The 16,265-nt window shown below is 41.1% G+C and overlaps 2 protein-coding genes across 2 annotated transcripts; one reads left to right on the forward strand and one right to left on the reverse strand.

Moving 5' to 3' along the window:
- The first annotated feature begins 1,558 nt into the window (after positions 1–1,558).
- Positions 1,559–15,563, forward strand: cdc73 (cell division cycle 73, Paf1/RNA polymerase II complex component, homolog (S. cerevisiae)). Its single transcript, XM_028427518.1, has 17 exons — positions 1,559–1,712; positions 2,354–2,459; positions 2,553–2,622; positions 2,732–2,794; positions 2,921–2,973; positions 3,371–3,459; positions 3,682–3,895; positions 4,615–4,713; positions 4,985–5,063; positions 5,513–5,577; positions 11,742–11,799; positions 13,087–13,122; positions 13,253–13,340; positions 13,508–13,669; positions 14,212–14,312; positions 14,542–14,683; positions 14,787–15,563. Exons 1-17 carry the CDS (start codon positions 1,582–1,584, stop codon positions 14,821–14,823), a joined length of 1,593 nt encoding a protein of 530 aa, XP_028283319.1. The 5' UTR covers positions 1,559–1,581; the 3' UTR covers positions 14,824–15,563.
- On the reverse strand, positions 5,817–9,256 carry LOC114449699 (beta-1,3-galactosyltransferase 2-like). Its single transcript, XM_028427519.1, has 2 exons — positions 8,505–9,256; positions 5,817–7,593 (listed from the first exon to the last, which is right to left on the reverse strand). Exon 2 carries the CDS (start codon positions 7,462–7,464, stop codon positions 6,214–6,216), a length of 1,251 nt encoding a protein of 416 aa, XP_028283320.1. The 5' UTR covers positions 7,465–7,593; positions 8,505–9,256; the 3' UTR covers positions 5,817–6,213.
- Positions 15,564–16,265: the final 702 nt, after the last annotated feature.

The raw sequence follows: 16,265 nt of genomic DNA on the forward strand, positions 1-16,265 counted from the left end.
AAAAAAGATGCTAGTAGTAACGGACTAGCTGTTCTCCTGCAGAATGGACAGCCCCCTCTCGCCTAGCTCTCTGACTGATGCAGAAATGTGCTATGCGCAAATTGAGATAATAGAGATGCTCTCTATTGTCCATGCCTGTGCAAAGTTCCATAACTACATATTTGGCACACATGTCACAGTGTTCAATGACCACAAACCTCTCAAAGAGATCTTCAAAAACAATCACTGCTATCAACCCCAATGTGCATCCAGTGAATGCGTCTTTGCCTACAGTGGTATGACCTGACGGTTAAGTACAGGAGAGGAAAAGACATGGAGTTGCCCAACACACTGTCCAGAGCACAGCTTTCGGAGTGCACACCAGAGATCGATGGCCTGGAATGTGTCTCCATGTTCAGCTTTTTCTCAGTCAGCAACCAAAAATACACAGAACTGAAGGAGCGCACATGAGAGGAGTTAAACTGACTGCTGAAGAGCGGCACCTGTACCTGTGCAGCCCTACTGATACTCAAGAACATCTGATGGACTTATTTACCAGTCTCATCTGGGGATGGTGAAAAGTAAACAGCGAGCACGTGAAGTGCTTTACTGGCCAGGCATAACTGCAGAAGTCAATGAGGAAGTGGTCAGAAATTGCAGCCAATGTGCTGACTTCCCAGGCACCCCCTCAAACCAACAGAAAAGCCAGGGTTGCCATTTCAAGAGGTGGCATCAGATCTGTTCGAGTTTAATGTAAAACAGTACATCCTGCTTGTGGATTATTACTCAAAGTTTATTGAAGTAGATGAGCTGAAGGACATAAGAAGCCGCACCGTCATAGAGACTTTGAAAGCTCAGTTTTCTAGACATGGTAGCAGTACCGGCCAAACAGCCAACATCTTCGCAGAAGCACAGCAGCAGCTAACAGTCCCCACCACTAGTGGCGCATACACAGTCATTGGGTCACATTGGCTTTTCTGGTTGAATGTTCAGCTCAGGTTTAGAAGGTCCTACAAGTTCTGATCAGATAAACATGACTCAAAATAATGTGTCAACTTTAGCATACCACCCAAAAATCCACGTGAATGCAGGAAATCACATGTACTTGATCCAAATGTTCTGCTTCACAGAATATAACCAATTATGTCCATCTCCAGTAGGCATACTAATGGGTCCCACAAGCCGCCAGAATGCATCTAGCACAACTTTGGCTGGTTTGTGGTTTAAATAATAATAATTATAAAAAAACACTGCAATTACAATAGGGGCTTTCGCACCATTCGTTGCTCGAGCCATAATTAAACCAGCCAGCATGTCTTTTTCATGGATCACTTGCAACTGAATCCCATATTTATCTACATGAGAAACATCTACATACAGGGCAAACGAGCGATGCTAGAAGTCCCACAATGCCAACCATCAAATGTTACATCTAATCTTGGCCTTGCACAAAAACAAAGGTTTGTAGTACATAGATTTGACAGGAAGAAGAAGAAATCGTTTCTAAAAAAAAAAAGTTTCATTCAGATCAGGCATCCTGCGAGGCCACTTGATGTTGATAACTGGGGGCCTTGCAAACACACTACATCAAGACAAGTGAAGATGGCGGATGTGTTGAGTGTTCTTCGTCAGTACAACATCCAGAAAAAAGAAATCGTCGCTAAAGGAGATGAAGTAATATTTGGAGAGTTTTCGTGGCCGAAAAATGTCAAGACCAACTACATAATCTGGGGGTATGTCAGTGCTAAGAATATCTTCAAAACGACCCGGCGGGCCCGCAGTTTACGCTCATCGGTTCCTTGTGCTGTTAGTTCGACGATAGGCTAGTCACTAGCTAAGATGCTAACCTAACTCCTCTCCGAGCTTCTGTGCTTAAAACTTAAAGCAGGCTTTGGTTACTTTGACAGGGTGCTCGTGCGTTATACAGTGGACCACTCTGCATATTATTATATACTTTAGGGATGTCAGTTCATATGTTTGGAAGTTAATATGTGATTTTAAGAGACGGCTCTGTCAAACTTGCAGTAATGATGCTATGCTAACCAATTAGCGATGGTACCTAGGCGAGAGTTGTGTTCTATAGAGTCAGGGATTCAGAGATTTTAAAGGAGCACAAACGTTGTACCTACAGTAACGACAATAACTGTCTTTACGGTGTAAAAACCACTCATGTATAGTAAAATAACGACTGGGAGATTAGATAGCCTGCTAACGATTTATGTTTCTGTGACCATGTAACTTTACTGCGTTAATGACCTCATGTTATACAGACGCAATGTATATGTAATGACACGCATTCCTTATGTACAATTTTAGTCGTGCACTGGTGTCATTAAATGAACTCAAAGTTTGATTCTGTGTGTTATTCTTGCAGTACTGGTAAAGAGGGGCAGCCAAAAGAGTACTATACTTTGGACTCTATCTTGTTCTTGCTCAACAATGTGCATCTGCCGCATCCATCCTATGTGCGGAGAGCTGCAGTAAGTGCACCCGTCTCCTTCAGCCGTTCTTACATTTCTGCACAATTGCTCAGAAGGATGTTTTTGATTGATTCACTTGTATGTTGTTTACAGACTGAGAACATCCCTGTTGTCAGAAGGCCTGATCGAAAGGGCTTGCTGTCATATCTCAATGGCGAGAGTTGTAAGTAGGAGTTGTGTCATCGTGCATTGGTTTCTAAAAGATCTGAAACATTTAAATAAACAAGTTATGCCAAGTCCTGTGCATGACATTATCTTATGTTGATTCACAGCAACGTCAACAAGCATCGACAGAAGTGCACCTATAGAAATAGGTTTGCAAAGGGCAACACAAGGTAAACACACACTATTGTTGGGGATATTTGTTACAGCTGTCACAGTTTTAAAGATGGTTTTTCATTGAATTTGTGTAATTTACTTTGTGTTTGAAATAACACTGTTGATTTGTTTTCATTTTTTAGTCAAAAGAGCCGCTGATGAGGTATTGTCTGAAGCCAAAAAACCAAGGATTGAGGTGAGCTGACAGGAAAATCATAACTTTTATCATCACATGTTGGTCAATAAAGTCACCAATAACCTAAGTAGGCCATCATTGTAATTTAGTTTTAGTAAATCTATGCAATGTTATAACTATGGTTCACAGATAGTAGACTCTTTACCATCTGATATTTGAAAACACACAAGGTCAGGTAGAGTAATATAAAATACATTAAAGTGAAAACATTAAGTGAGACATTTTTTTGAGTGGACAACATTCATGTCTAACTTTCAAATAAATAAAATTGTTATTCCTTTGGGGAAATTAATTTGCATACACAGCATACACATCCACACAACAAAAATAGTTTTAATCGCTTTATGTATCGTTTATTCATTATACTAAATGTCTAAACTCTCTTTTCATCTCAAAGGATGAGGAGCGAGTGCGTCTTGACAAGGAGCGTCTGGCTGCCCGTCTGGAGGGCCACAAGGAGGGCATCGTGCAGACGGACCAGATCAGGTATAAAAGAGCAGGATCATCTATTTTTAATGAGGATTCTTTATTTAATCATGTAAATCCTTTCACCACCGGGATTGATTCAGCACTGGAATTTGTTGTTAATAATCATACCATAGCTTCCATAAGGACTGATCAGTATGGTGCAGAGTTAATATTTATAACCCATTCGCCACGTCCTCACAGCAGTGAGCAGTTCACATCAGAACATTTTTTTTCTTCTAGGTCACTGTCTGAGGCCATGTCAGTGGAAAAAATTGCAGCCATCAAAGCCAAGATTATGGCTAAGAAACGTTCAACCATTAAAACAGATCTGGATGACGACATAACCCTCAAGCAGAGAAGCTTTGTGGATGCAGAAGTGGATGTCACAAGAGATATTGTCAGCAGAGAGAGGGTTTGGAGGACCAGGACTACCATTCTCCAGAGCACTGGAAAGGTCAGAGCCCACTTCAAGCTAATAATCTAGTCATGGTGATCTTTCTATGCAAACATTCATGAATAAGCATCTTTCCCAAAATATTGGACTTTTTTCTGACATACGCGTCACACATGTAAGCCCTTCGTACAACTTGTAAAGGACCCATAGTGACTTAAGTCTATATACATGATGTTTTATGGCATTATTGCCATTATGTCTGTCTTGTTGCCTTTTTGATCATCTCAAATACTTCATCTGGCCTTAAGTCAATTGAAATTGGATTGCATGCTGTTATTATTGTGTCAAACGAATAATTTCCATTTTCACTGTATAGGAAGTGTACTGTAAATTGTGGTGTCTTTAACCTGTTATTACAATGACAAAAGCAACTTTTTGCATGTTTTATGCATGTAACATCAGACACAGGTGTATATTTTTGGAGAAGATGTATATTTTGTGGTGGGTACAGCACAATGAACTCACCAGTGCAGACTAAGTGGAACACTGGAATTAAATCTCAAACCCTTACTTTCACCTGCCCTTAAGTCACTTTGTTGAACATACAGCTTTCTTGTTTTACCCAGACTTGCTGAATAATGGCATTGGGTGTTAGAAATATTCAAACAACCACTAGATGGCAGCAAAAGCTTTTTTTTCATTCAAGAGCTTGAAGCAAGGCCAACTGGGCTTGTAGAGAAGGTACTCATCATGTATGTGTCTGTGCTGCTCTTTTACAGAACTTCTCGAAGAATATCTTTGCCATCCTTCAGTCAGTGAAAGCCAGAGAAGAGGGGCGAGCACCAGAGCAGAGACCAGCACAGAACACAACTCAAGTGGTAAAAAGACATTTAGTTCAGCCAAAGTATCCTGAGCTTTTCTGTATTTATACAAAACACTGTTTAGATGGGTCTTAATGACACATTTTGTTCATTCATCTATGACCAGAAACGGTGAACCCTATGTGTAAGATTTGGCTGATACCAACATATTTCACATTCATACATTCTGTAAAAAGTTCTTTGTCTTGCAAGTTGGCCAATAAGATTTAGACTGAAGAGAGTAATAACAGGTATGTAGAGTAACTAATTGTTTTTATATTATTTCCAGGATCCCTCCCTAAGAAACAAGCAGCCAGTCCCTGCTGCATATAATAGATACGATCAGGAGCGATTCAAAGGAAAAGAGGGTGAGTTTTTGTATGCTTCTGTCACCAGTTTGAGTATTGATCCTTTATAAAGCTCTGTGTGAGTGTGTGTCAGTGTGCAGTTAAGGAACAAACAAAGTGTCCTCTACCGTCTATGTCGGTGAAACAGTGAATCCACAGCTAGCCATGATGTAAGAAAAAACTAGAGCAAGGTCTCCTCATTGTCCCAGGGGTCTGGCACTACTACTATACTGTCTAATTAAAGAATACTTCTGATGATAATACTTTAAGCTTAACAGGCCAGATCAAATAGATTTACTGCAGTCATTTTGCATGCATTAATTACAGATGTCGCATATCAACAGAGTAGAAATAGGTTTGGTCGCACTCTAATATCCCAATGTGAGCTCTTCCTTTATTTGATTTTGTAGGGAGGGGTTCTACTTCTGAGCTAGTACATATAAATGTATTTTTCTGCCTTGTTATTTTAGAAACTGAGGGTTTCAAGATTGATACCATGGGCACCTACCACGGCATGACTCTGAAGTCTGTGACGGTAAGAACCTACAATGTACATGTTCACATGTACTACAAACCTCTGTTTTTGTGCAGGGCCAAGGTTAGATGTAACGCTTGATTGTGTGACTTCTAGTATCTGCTGGTTTGCACTGATGAGATGGTTCTCATGTAGATAAATATGGTAATTCAGTCCATGAAAAAGACATGCTGGCTGGTTTAATTTTATTTTACAACTTTTAAGAAATCCGTGACAGACTGGAAGTGAAAGACGTCTTTAATCCTTAATGTCAATCACTGCATTGACAATAATCACTTTTGATAACGATTTCATTGACACACGTGTAAATGTTTATTAGCACTTCAACCTGCCCACTTTATTTTTGTAAAACAAGTACAATTCATTACAGAAACTTTGCACCACAGTAAAACAGCAGTTTTCTTTTCATAAAATAGCACAGGGTATATACTCTCCAGTGGTTTGGCTATCACACATAGACTCTAACCTGTACAAACCTGGCAATCATTTTAGAACAGATTATAAATTGTTACTAATGCTGAATTTGTGTTGTGTGTCTATATGGACAAGGTGTTTATTTATCCCTTGGTATCAAGATAGGAAGAAAATATGCTTGTGATATAATGTAAAAAATTGTGGCCTTACATTATTCCTTCTTTATTTAGCTGGTTTCTCCACATTTATTCGGTTTGAGTGTGTCCTGCCTGCTCTCTCTTTAAATGTGTTGATGCAGGCGTTGTGTTTGTTGCTTTGAAGGTGATGCCAGTATTTAAGTAGTTCATTGGGATGAAACCCATGAGATGTTATCAAATGGCTGTACTTGCAGCTGGAGTAAGTGACTCGCCAGTGGTTGAATAGGAACTCATTGGGTGGAGGCGTAGGCTCAATTCGGAGCTTTGCCAAGCATATTCCCACATATACATCTTCCAGGTGCAGGTGGTGAATACTGAGAGATGCTTGATAGATTTTCCCTGCCATGTCTTTAGAGAAGACGTAACCAGTCCCAGAGCAGAAGGTGGGATACTTCTCACTTGGGTACAACTCTGGGGGCATATACCACTTACTGTTTTTATTTCGGTTGGGCGCAAAGCCTCTCATGTTATTGCCTGTGAAGTAGTTATTCTTGGGCTTCAGTTCTGGCCTCAGCAGCTTATAAATGAGGTACTCTGTGTTGACGAACATGTCACTGTCAGTTTTCATTACATAGCTGGCCTGTGGGCAATGCATTGCAACCCAGTTCATTCCCATCAACGTCTTAATGGTCAGGTTTTTGTATGAATCCAGAAAGTCCTGCTGAATGATATCATGATGCCTCTGGCTTTCTGCTTGTAGCATCCTTTGTTGCAGGAGTCCCAGCTCTCCCTCTTTTTTTCCCAGCAAAAACAGGCGGATAAATCCCACGGCTGGGGTAACACTCTCATTCCCCCATGTCTGCCGTATAGCATTTCTTGCCTCCACCTGCCGTGCCTCTGTGGCAATCAGCAACACTAAAAATACTGCAGGTTTATTTGCTGCACATTTGTCAGGCTCATTGATGACATAAGGGAAAGGTCCCTGGGTGATTGTGTCTCTTAGGTGCACTTCACTTTGGCTCGTGTTTGCAGCCAGAGTGTTGACAAAACTTGGGTTCACTTGAAGCTTCTCACTGGAGCTGATGTTGGAATCAGCCTTGAAAGTCGGCTCAGGAACAATAACAAACCTCCACCCCAAATGCTGGGTGCTTGTGTTCCCCTTGACTTTGGTGGTGTGAGGTCCTCCATACACCACAGGATTTCCTCTCCACCATGGCATACCAGCAAACCTTGGTAGCCACACCTGATGGACTAGAAACACGAGTACACCCAACAGTGACAGGAGGTAAAGAAGTTTAGCTGTGTGTGTACAGCAGTGGCGCCGTCTCCACTGCATGCTTCTGTCAGAGCGACTGCGATCAGTTGTCCCTCTTGCGGTTATTGGTCCCCAAAGACCAAGTAGAGGGGATGCGTCCTCTTAGGTTTTCACAAACTATGTGAATGATTTTTGTTGTTTAGTGATCACCTACAAGACAGAAAATTAGAGAGTAGTATATTTGTGTAATACAATGGATACGGCTATAACTACTTCTATATTAAAGGTGTAATTTACCTTTAAAAACATACAATGGTTGATTGTTCGCCACATTGCTGTTTTGGTTCAGAAGCAGTTAATAAAAACACATATTCCCTCTTGAGTTGGGGCATACAAAGGAGAGCTAAGATTTGAATACTAACCCTATGAACCCTAGATCCTTGTGGAGGTTTGACAGGCATGTTTACTGTTTCAAACTTGCGTAGGCACATCAAGTAATGCAGGGAGTGGGATGTGAAAACCATATTTCAATGGCAAAATTGAAAACAAAACAGTGGTGGCTCGATGGTAGTAAATGTTGGATAAAATATATACAAACCGAACCGCTCCAGTCCTAACCCTTAGACATGTACAGCATGGGGAGAGCTTATTTTTTCTGTCTTACTGTATAAATGTTGAACACATTTTTTTCCATATTTATAAAATAGTCAAATTTGAGACAATTTTTGTGAGTTATGGTCCTATCAATGTAGCAGTGACTATTCAACTCAAAATGTGATGTTGCATTTAGAAGAAAAATGAACAGAATCTATTCTGCTTCTTCGGATTTACAGTCTGTTTAACCGAATCCAGATGAGGAATGCTGAGAGAAAGAACAGCCTAGATTTGTGTTGCTCTAGCACCCTGAAGTGGAGTGTGTTCTACTGAATTACACTCTACCCTCTTAAAGGACCCCATCAAGACAAAGAGCAGTTTGTGAGAGCTGGAAAGACTTGTGTGAGCTACTTTGCAAGCAACAACAAAAACAGAAGTTTGTCTGTTAAAAAGGCACACCCTTTACATCCTGTCAGTCAAAACCGTGCCTGCTGGTGTACGTTTGATTTCCTCATCTATAAACTTACCCATTTTAAAGGAAATGCATGGTATACATCTCTCCTGGGTGCAATGAAGTATAGTCTTTCCTGCTCCTTCTGTGCTTTTGGCCAAACCAGTCACATACAGCTTGGGCTTGATGGCTCATTTCCTCTAGAGCATGTGACAAAACATCCTCTTCTGTGTCTGTTTCTGTGATGCGTTTATCACAAGGAAATGTAGATATCCAGGATATTGTAGCTTTCTGTCACATTAATGCACAAGTGTGGTTGTGCACGCTTGCATCGGCAGAACATGTGTCAGAGCTCCCGTGTTGCAGTCTCTCCATCTGCCTTGGCGCATTGTCCCCAGAGGTTTGATTCTAACAGTGCTGTGCCGCTGCCCATGACCAAAAGGAAAGCAGAGTCTGTAGTTGACAGTTATCTGTAGCTGCAGGTCCTTTCGCTGCCCTCATTGTCATGCTGTGTATATTAAATCAGCAGCGAATAGTAGCGGTTCATATTTGAAAGAAGTACAAGCCTTACATCGGCATTCTGCTTTTCTGCTGATTTCTGTGCTGATCCTTGTTTCCTTCTGCTCTTCTTCTTTGATTTACATGCTTATATTCTCTTCCACCTCTCCACTCTATGGGTCGGTCTTTTTCTATTTTCATGTTTCTGTTCTCCCTCTCTTCATTCAGCAGCCTCTCGTGCTCCACTCCGTTCTGTCGTGTTTGTCAGCGACAGGGCTAGAAGGGTAGAAGCTGCGGGGGAGGAGGAAGATGAGCAGGAGGTAGTGCTGTGAGATCTGTGTTTGTTCTGAAAGGCAGCTTCAGGCTTGGTGTTATTACGTTCTCCCACCACGTCACGCCGTCTCTGCTGCTGTTGCTGCCTGCTCTGTTAAAGGGGAGGGGGTTGGGCTACTGACCTATTTGTATTCACACCCACTCTCCAGTAAGAGGAATAAAGCATTATCTCAATTTGGCATGCTGTGAGGTAAGAGGAGAAGGGACAGAAGCCTTTATGTCTGCACTTCCACAAGACTTGGATGGTTTCTGATTGCCTAATCTGGCAAATGCAAATGTCATGTTACATTTTCTTACTTCAGCAGTGATGGAAAATGTAACTCACAATCCATGAAATCAGTCATTTAAGTGTCTCATGGCAGCCTTGTGTTGGATAATAATTCGACCACCGATAATTAAAATAATGTTTCTGCTATGCTCATCCACCCGTGTTGGTCTGTAAGGTCTTAATTTTCTTATTCAGGCAATGTCTCCTTAATTCTACAACAATGTGACTGGCAGAAATGCATTGACAGAAGAACCACAGGCTCGGTTGTAGTACATGATGCTCGAGAGGCAAACAGTATACACACAACTCGTATTGCAAGACATTGCTCGTTTATCAAATTGAAATTAATAAAATAATTTTTCTTATCATGAAAAACACTCACAGACCAAGTTACCTGTGGTCCAAGGTTTTACTGTAGTACATTTTGTTGTAATTGTGTATCTATACACCTCAGTCAGTGTAGATGTCCTTGTCGTTTTTTTAGCCTAACTGGAGATTATTAGAGTATAACTCTCGAACATAACAAAGAATAAAATACAAACGTCAAAAAAATCAATTACATTTTTGGCACAAATGATTTCCCATTGTGATTAGGACAATGATTCAGTCACTTCTGGTGGGGTTGTCTTCTCTGATATTTAGACTTGTGGTTATTTTAAGTGCCTGGGCTGCAGATATGCATTTATCTGTAACTGACAGCAATTCTGCTGCTGCAGATAGACTCTGCCCTGCAGCTAGTGGGATGAGAGGAGAGAATATACAGATACTAATCAAGAAACCTTTAGGCTGACTAATGGTTAACAATGAATTGTTTATATTTGTAAAAGGAGCTGCTAATGTGCAGATGATATCCTCTAAATCCCAGCCAATAAATGTGTTGTAATGGCGCAGTGGTTTCAACATCAGTTAGGAATGTACTGGCAATGATGCTTGCATCTGTGGACAAGATGATACTGACTACCAGCTCCATGGGAAAATTAATATCGCTCAAGCTTGAGGGTGACCTAAATGAATCCTATGAAAAATTTAAACGCTGGTCATCAATTTATACCAGTGAAACATGCCTTAAATTATTTATTTCAGTGAGACTTTGTGGGCACAACAATAGAACTTCTCTCTTACACATACACTTACAATCATCTTTTCCCATAACAATGAGAGCTTTATCAATGTGTGGACAAATGATTGTCTTGTATTTTTTTTTCACATCACTTAAACTGATGGAATGTTTTGATCTGAAAGTAAGTGGTGATGACATCACATTACAGGAAGTAAAACGATGTAACTCTAATCCAGCATGTCTGTTAGAAGGTTAAAGACAGTCTGATAAATGGTGCTTACACAACACGGATCAAAACACTTTGCTTTTATATCATATGCATTCAGTTCAAGCATGTGGACTGTCTTATGGGATTCCCTGTCTCTGATCTTCGCCTGGCACCCGCTATATTTTCACAAAAGTGGAGGGTGAAGATCAGACCGGAGTCCTGTAATATTTATTATCTTTTCTACGTTGTTGTCCTGCGTGCAGGATTAGTTCATCCAGCCATGTTTTTGGGGTCTAACAGCAGAGATGCACAGGTCAGTGTTAAGCCCAGTAACCAGCTGTGCATCTACCAGTTTGTGGATTGGTCATTTAAAAGGTGATTTTGATCACTGACGAATTGTGTTTCTTTAGTGTTGGAAATATGAAAATGTTTCACCACTAGATCAGTGTGTCTCATATTTTGTCTCCCCAGTGGTTAAACAGTGGGTTGCATTTAGCTACAGAAGTACTCTTGTGTCATTCTGATTAAATAGGACATTACTTTTTATATGACAAAGCTGCGTTTTAGTTTCGTATTACCTCAGGAATCACAGATGATGCGACACACTGTCAGTTCTGCCTGTGTGAGCAGCAGCCTCTGGGAATGTCACTGGATGATGGATTACTGCTCATCTGTGATCCCTGTTGTGACCCATAAAGCCCCATCCTCCTCCTTTCCCAACACATATATGCACACACTTTCTTCCTGAAGGCAAATCAATAGGGAGCTATTGAGCAGTCATCAGCAAAGCAACATGCTTTCCGAGGAGAATTCCATTAATGTGACAAACTACCACCTTCAACCCTTCCAAGTTCAACTAACGTTACTTGTATTGCTGAAATTATTTTGTTCAAGACATAGCATTGTGTGTATATGTATGATTTTGGTTTGATGTTGTGTTTTCCAGGAGGGAGCATCAGCTCGGAAGGCACAGACCCCTGCACTGCAGCCTGTTCCTCGCCCAGGTCAGTCCTTAAATCTGTTTTTTACTTCATCAACTGTTGTGCCTCTCTTACCTTGGAGGACACATGTTTTTGTGTTGGCACAGCCATGGTCAGAGGCAGGATGTTTTGATGTTGCCCATTGATCTCAGAAAATGCAACAGCTTATTTAAAATGACATGAGGTGGCAGAGTATTTCTTCAGGCATCTTTTTACTGCATTCGTTTGGAACTGCTTTCAATGGACCTAAATACAAGGATATTTTTCAAGATGCCAATTGACATTCATCAACCACTCCTAATGTCCTGGATTCCATTTCACAGTCAGTGAGCAGGGAAGATCCCTGCACTTGATGGGGGAACAAACCGTACACTGCAACAAAGTTTCACAGCTTGGTCTGCGCTGTTGCTGCTTGTGCTTCTGTTTTTCCATGTCTCAGGGGTCAACTTGAATTTAGTTTGGCTCTCACTTTCTGTCCTTATCCTCTCAAACCCTGACTTGACGGACATGGGTCTGCTGAGTGGGTCTGCTCCCCGCGCAGCCTGTCAGTAGATCACTGGCAGCTCTGTGCATGTGTCAGTCTTTTCAACCACCCAGTTTCTGCAGCAAATGACGAACACGCTGCATTATCCTGCAGACTATTCAGTCACTCTGTGCATCTGCAGCATCGGAATTTGGTGAAGCACTATACCATGTCCCCTGTTCACGTTTTGCTGCCTAGTATCAGAATTAGACTAGAAAGGACATAGCATTTAAGCTACACAAAGACAAGAGGAAAACATAGACCAAGCCCTTTGGCCTGCGACATTGGTAATACAGTAAGTAAGACAACATATTAACACATGATCAACCCAAAGCAGAAAAACATATCCACATGATTACTGTGCGAAGCTGCATTAATGAAGACTTTTGTACAGAGAGAAGAATCACATGTTTGTTTGACTCCACAGCAGACACTGAGCCAAGACGCTCTCACAGCTTCTTATCTTTAGTATGTGGTGAAACAAAAGCAGCAGCAATCTTGACACATTAACCTTACTGCACCAATACACATGAACAGAGGATCTTCATTTAAAAAAATGAGGGTCTAAAGAGGGATTCAGAGGGTCAGTATTTGTACGTTAGATAATCTAATTACACACTTCTGCACAAGAGTCTTAATGTCCCCACAATACTCTTTCATGTTGTAATTAAGCTCTTCTTCCTTTGTGAGTTTGTTAGGAGTCTTGTACTTTCACATGCATTATCAATGTACTCTTTGTAGATGAATATATTTTTCTTTTTCTCATTTTTTTTTATATTTTCTTCTAGTTTCACAAGCCAGACCTCCACCAAATCAGAAGAAAGGTATGTTACCTTCAGTCAGTCACTGTTTGGCATTATTTTAAAATACATTTTGCTTTACCCAAGGATGTCAGGATGGTTTCTGTTAGTGTGCTGCGATGCTAAAACTTATGTAACAATGCTCATCTTGCAGGGTCGAGGACACCCATCATCATCATCCCAGCTGCCACCACCTCACTCATCACAATGCTCAATGCAAAGGATCTGCTGCAGGATCTGAAGTATGTTTTATTAAACTTTCCATAGATTCTGTATGTATGTATTTATGTAATGAGAAAATGGTGCTTTTATCAGGAATAAGTCATGTTTGCCGAATGTAAATCTGTAAATCTGTTCCTGTGAAACTACATCCATTATATGACAAACTCCTTGGTTTGCACCTCACCAGGTTCATCACATCAGATGAGAAGAAGAAGCAGGGCATCCAACGCGACAATGAGGTTCTGCTACAGAGGCGCAAAGACCAGATCCAGCCTGGTGGCACGACGCTGAGCGTCACCGTACCTTACAGAGTCATCGACCAGCCTCTCAAACTGGCTCCACAAGACTGGTGAGCATTGCTTTTGTTCTGTCCAATGAGATGTTGTGCATGGTCCTAAAATGGCATCTTTACAGGGATGAACAGTTTGTACAGGATCTTAGTCATATCATGTAATGGCCTCTTGTCAGAGCAGTGCTCGGATGGCTCATCTGTTCACACCAGCAGCTGTGTATTGAGTCATGTAACAAATATGACTCAAGATTATGCATGCAACCTGTGTGAAGAGCAAATGTTCAGTTTTACAAGGATGAGGTTTCTTTTTTCATCTCAGCTGCATTTCACACCACCGCTCCAGAGTTTTTTTTTTTTTATATCCTGTTATCATGCCTGTAGGTGGGTGTGTGTCATAACAGGCATGTCAAAGACTCATTCTAGCCTTACAGTGTTAGGAAAATGTGCTTTTTCCACGTCAATTTTCATCACATGAATCATATAGTGTGATCTTAAAGCACCAGTTTAAGAACAATGATGAATCAAGCAGCATTAAGTGCACCAGCCTTACTGTCAGCCGGTGAAATGTTTAATCCTGTCTGTGGATGTTGTTCCTGCAGGGATCGAGTGGTGGCTGTGTTTGTGCAAGGCCCTGCGTGGCAGTTTAAAGGCTGGCCGTGGCTGCTGCCTGACGGGTCTCCTGTCGACATATTTGCCAAAAGTGAGTGATGCCGCCTGGGAAGTTTATTTTGCAAGTGCAAGCACTCATGTGGCCAGGCATGGTTGGCAGAATACAAGCAGTAACGGTGTAACTGTTCAGTTCTTTCCATTTTTTTTACACTGAAATCTCATCAGACTGTTACACTATTAATCAAACAAGACCATCAAATTTTTTTAATGTTATACAAAAACATATGTATAATTGTGAGAATGCATCTGCCCCCCTCCAGTTCGAGCATTTCATTTGAAATATGATGAGGCAAAAACCGATCCCAATGTGCAGAAGTGGGACGTGACCGTCCTGGAGCTGAGCCGCCACAGGCGCCACCTTGACCGGCCTTGCTTCCTGCGCTTCTGGGAAACCCTCGACAGGTACTTCATTTACACAGCTGCCTGTTCAATGTGCAGATTAGTCCTTATATATGTAATTCATCAAAACATTTAAGCACAAACTCACACTTTATTTCTTTTTCAGATACATGGTGAAACACAAATCTCACCTCAGGTTCTGAGCCCAGATCACAGCGTCCATCTCCAAAAAAATCCCACAAATGAATTCTTTCACCTTCCAGCTCTTAGACCCACCTCTGTCATCCCAGCTGCCAACCCATCTACCAACATGATCCCCATTTAAACAGGGGCAGGAGGAGGCCAGGTCATCCCGTGCACATCCTCCTCACTTCCTCAAGGACTTCTGATGCAATGTGCTGGATTTGTTTCTCTGGATATTGGAGAGGGGACGTTTGTTGTAATTATTTTCTAATGTTTTCATGTAGTTACACAGAAATACCAAAATATGTTTTATATAAAAAAGGCAACAAACTGTGGTAACATTGTAAATGAGATATTTTGGAGGGAGGTGAGGGTTGCATTTTTGTTTGTGTTAAAGGAGAATGTTATTTCAACTCAAGCAGTTTAGATGGAGGGAACCGTGAAGATAACTCAGCCACTGAGTTTGGGGCAAGAGACTTGAGTATTTGTAGTGTGAATGTACATATATGATTAAAAAAAACTGAGAGCCAAAGCTCTTTGAGCAGAGAGGAAGATACAGGCGAGTGATCCATACGAATTAGAAAACAACTCAGTCTACACCTAGTTCAGTTTTCAGATCAGCACATTCTTGGTCATGGAATGACCTTGGTAAAGTCTTCTTTTTCTTCTTCGTTGGTGTTGTGCTAGAAGAGACAAATGGTGGAAAGTATTGCTTTAAGTCAAGTGAAAATAGACAATAAAGCCTTTGAGAAACATGTAATTATCCAGTGCACTCAGTGATGTTTCCTGACTGAACCCGCTGTGGTCTGAGGCAAAATAGGTCTTCCTGTCTGTTCATCACATTTCTTTTAAAAAAGGAAAGTATATCAAGTATGATAATGGGGTGCTGTAAAGTAATATGCTTCCAAGACTATAAGTGTATTTTTATCAGTCACATTGAAAGGTGACTTAACAGAAGACAAACGTAAAAAAGTATTTAGTGTGACCACCTGCATAACAGCATCAGTCCCTCTAGGTACACTGGCAGTTTTTGAAGGACCTGGCAGGTAGGTTGTTCCAAACACCCGGAGAACTAACCGCAGATTCTTCTTCTGTGTACGTATGGCTGCCTCAAATCCTGTCTCCTCATGTAATCCCAGACAGACTCCATAATGTTAAGGTTAACATGTGAGGAGGGGGACCAGACCCTCAGCTCCAGGACTCTTATGTTCCCTACATATTTTCTAGCATATTTTCTGTATGTTTGGGGTCGTTTTCCTGTTGCAAAATAAATTTGGGGCTAATCAGACTCCTTTTATATTATGATGGATAATTTAATTCCTTTTTTATATACCATCTTTTACCATAAAATTGTATTGTGCTTTAATGGGGAGCCTTTGCTGTGTGTAGGACTCTTGACCTCTTGAACTTTTGACCACTGCAGTAAAGAAATTAAAAAACATGCTTACCTCCACAGTCTTTG

Source organism: Parambassis ranga, chromosome 17 (genome assembly GCF_900634625.1).
Source record: "Parambassis ranga chromosome 17, fParRan2.1, whole genome shotgun sequence".
NCBI lineage: Eukaryota > Metazoa > Chordata > Actinopteri > Ambassidae > Parambassis > Parambassis ranga.

Bases quoted from the DNA above. Each gene is read 5' to 3' on its own strand.
- cdc73 (XM_028427518.1), top strand. From the start codon at position 1,582: ATGGCGGATGTGTTGAGTGTTCTTCGTCAGTACAACATCCAGAAAAAA. The intron at 13,341-13,507 runs GTATGTTTTATT...GCACCTCACCAG, and splicing joins GATCTGCTGCAGGATCTGAA to GTTCATCACATCAGATGAGA. The intron at 13,670-14,211 runs GTGAGCATTGCT...TTGTTCCTGCAG, and splicing joins AAACTGGCTCCACAAGACTG to GGATCGAGTGGTGGCTGTGT.
- LOC114449699 (XM_028427519.1), bottom strand. From the start codon at position 7,464: ATGCAGTGGAGACGGCGCCACTGCTGTACACACACAGCTAAACTTCTT.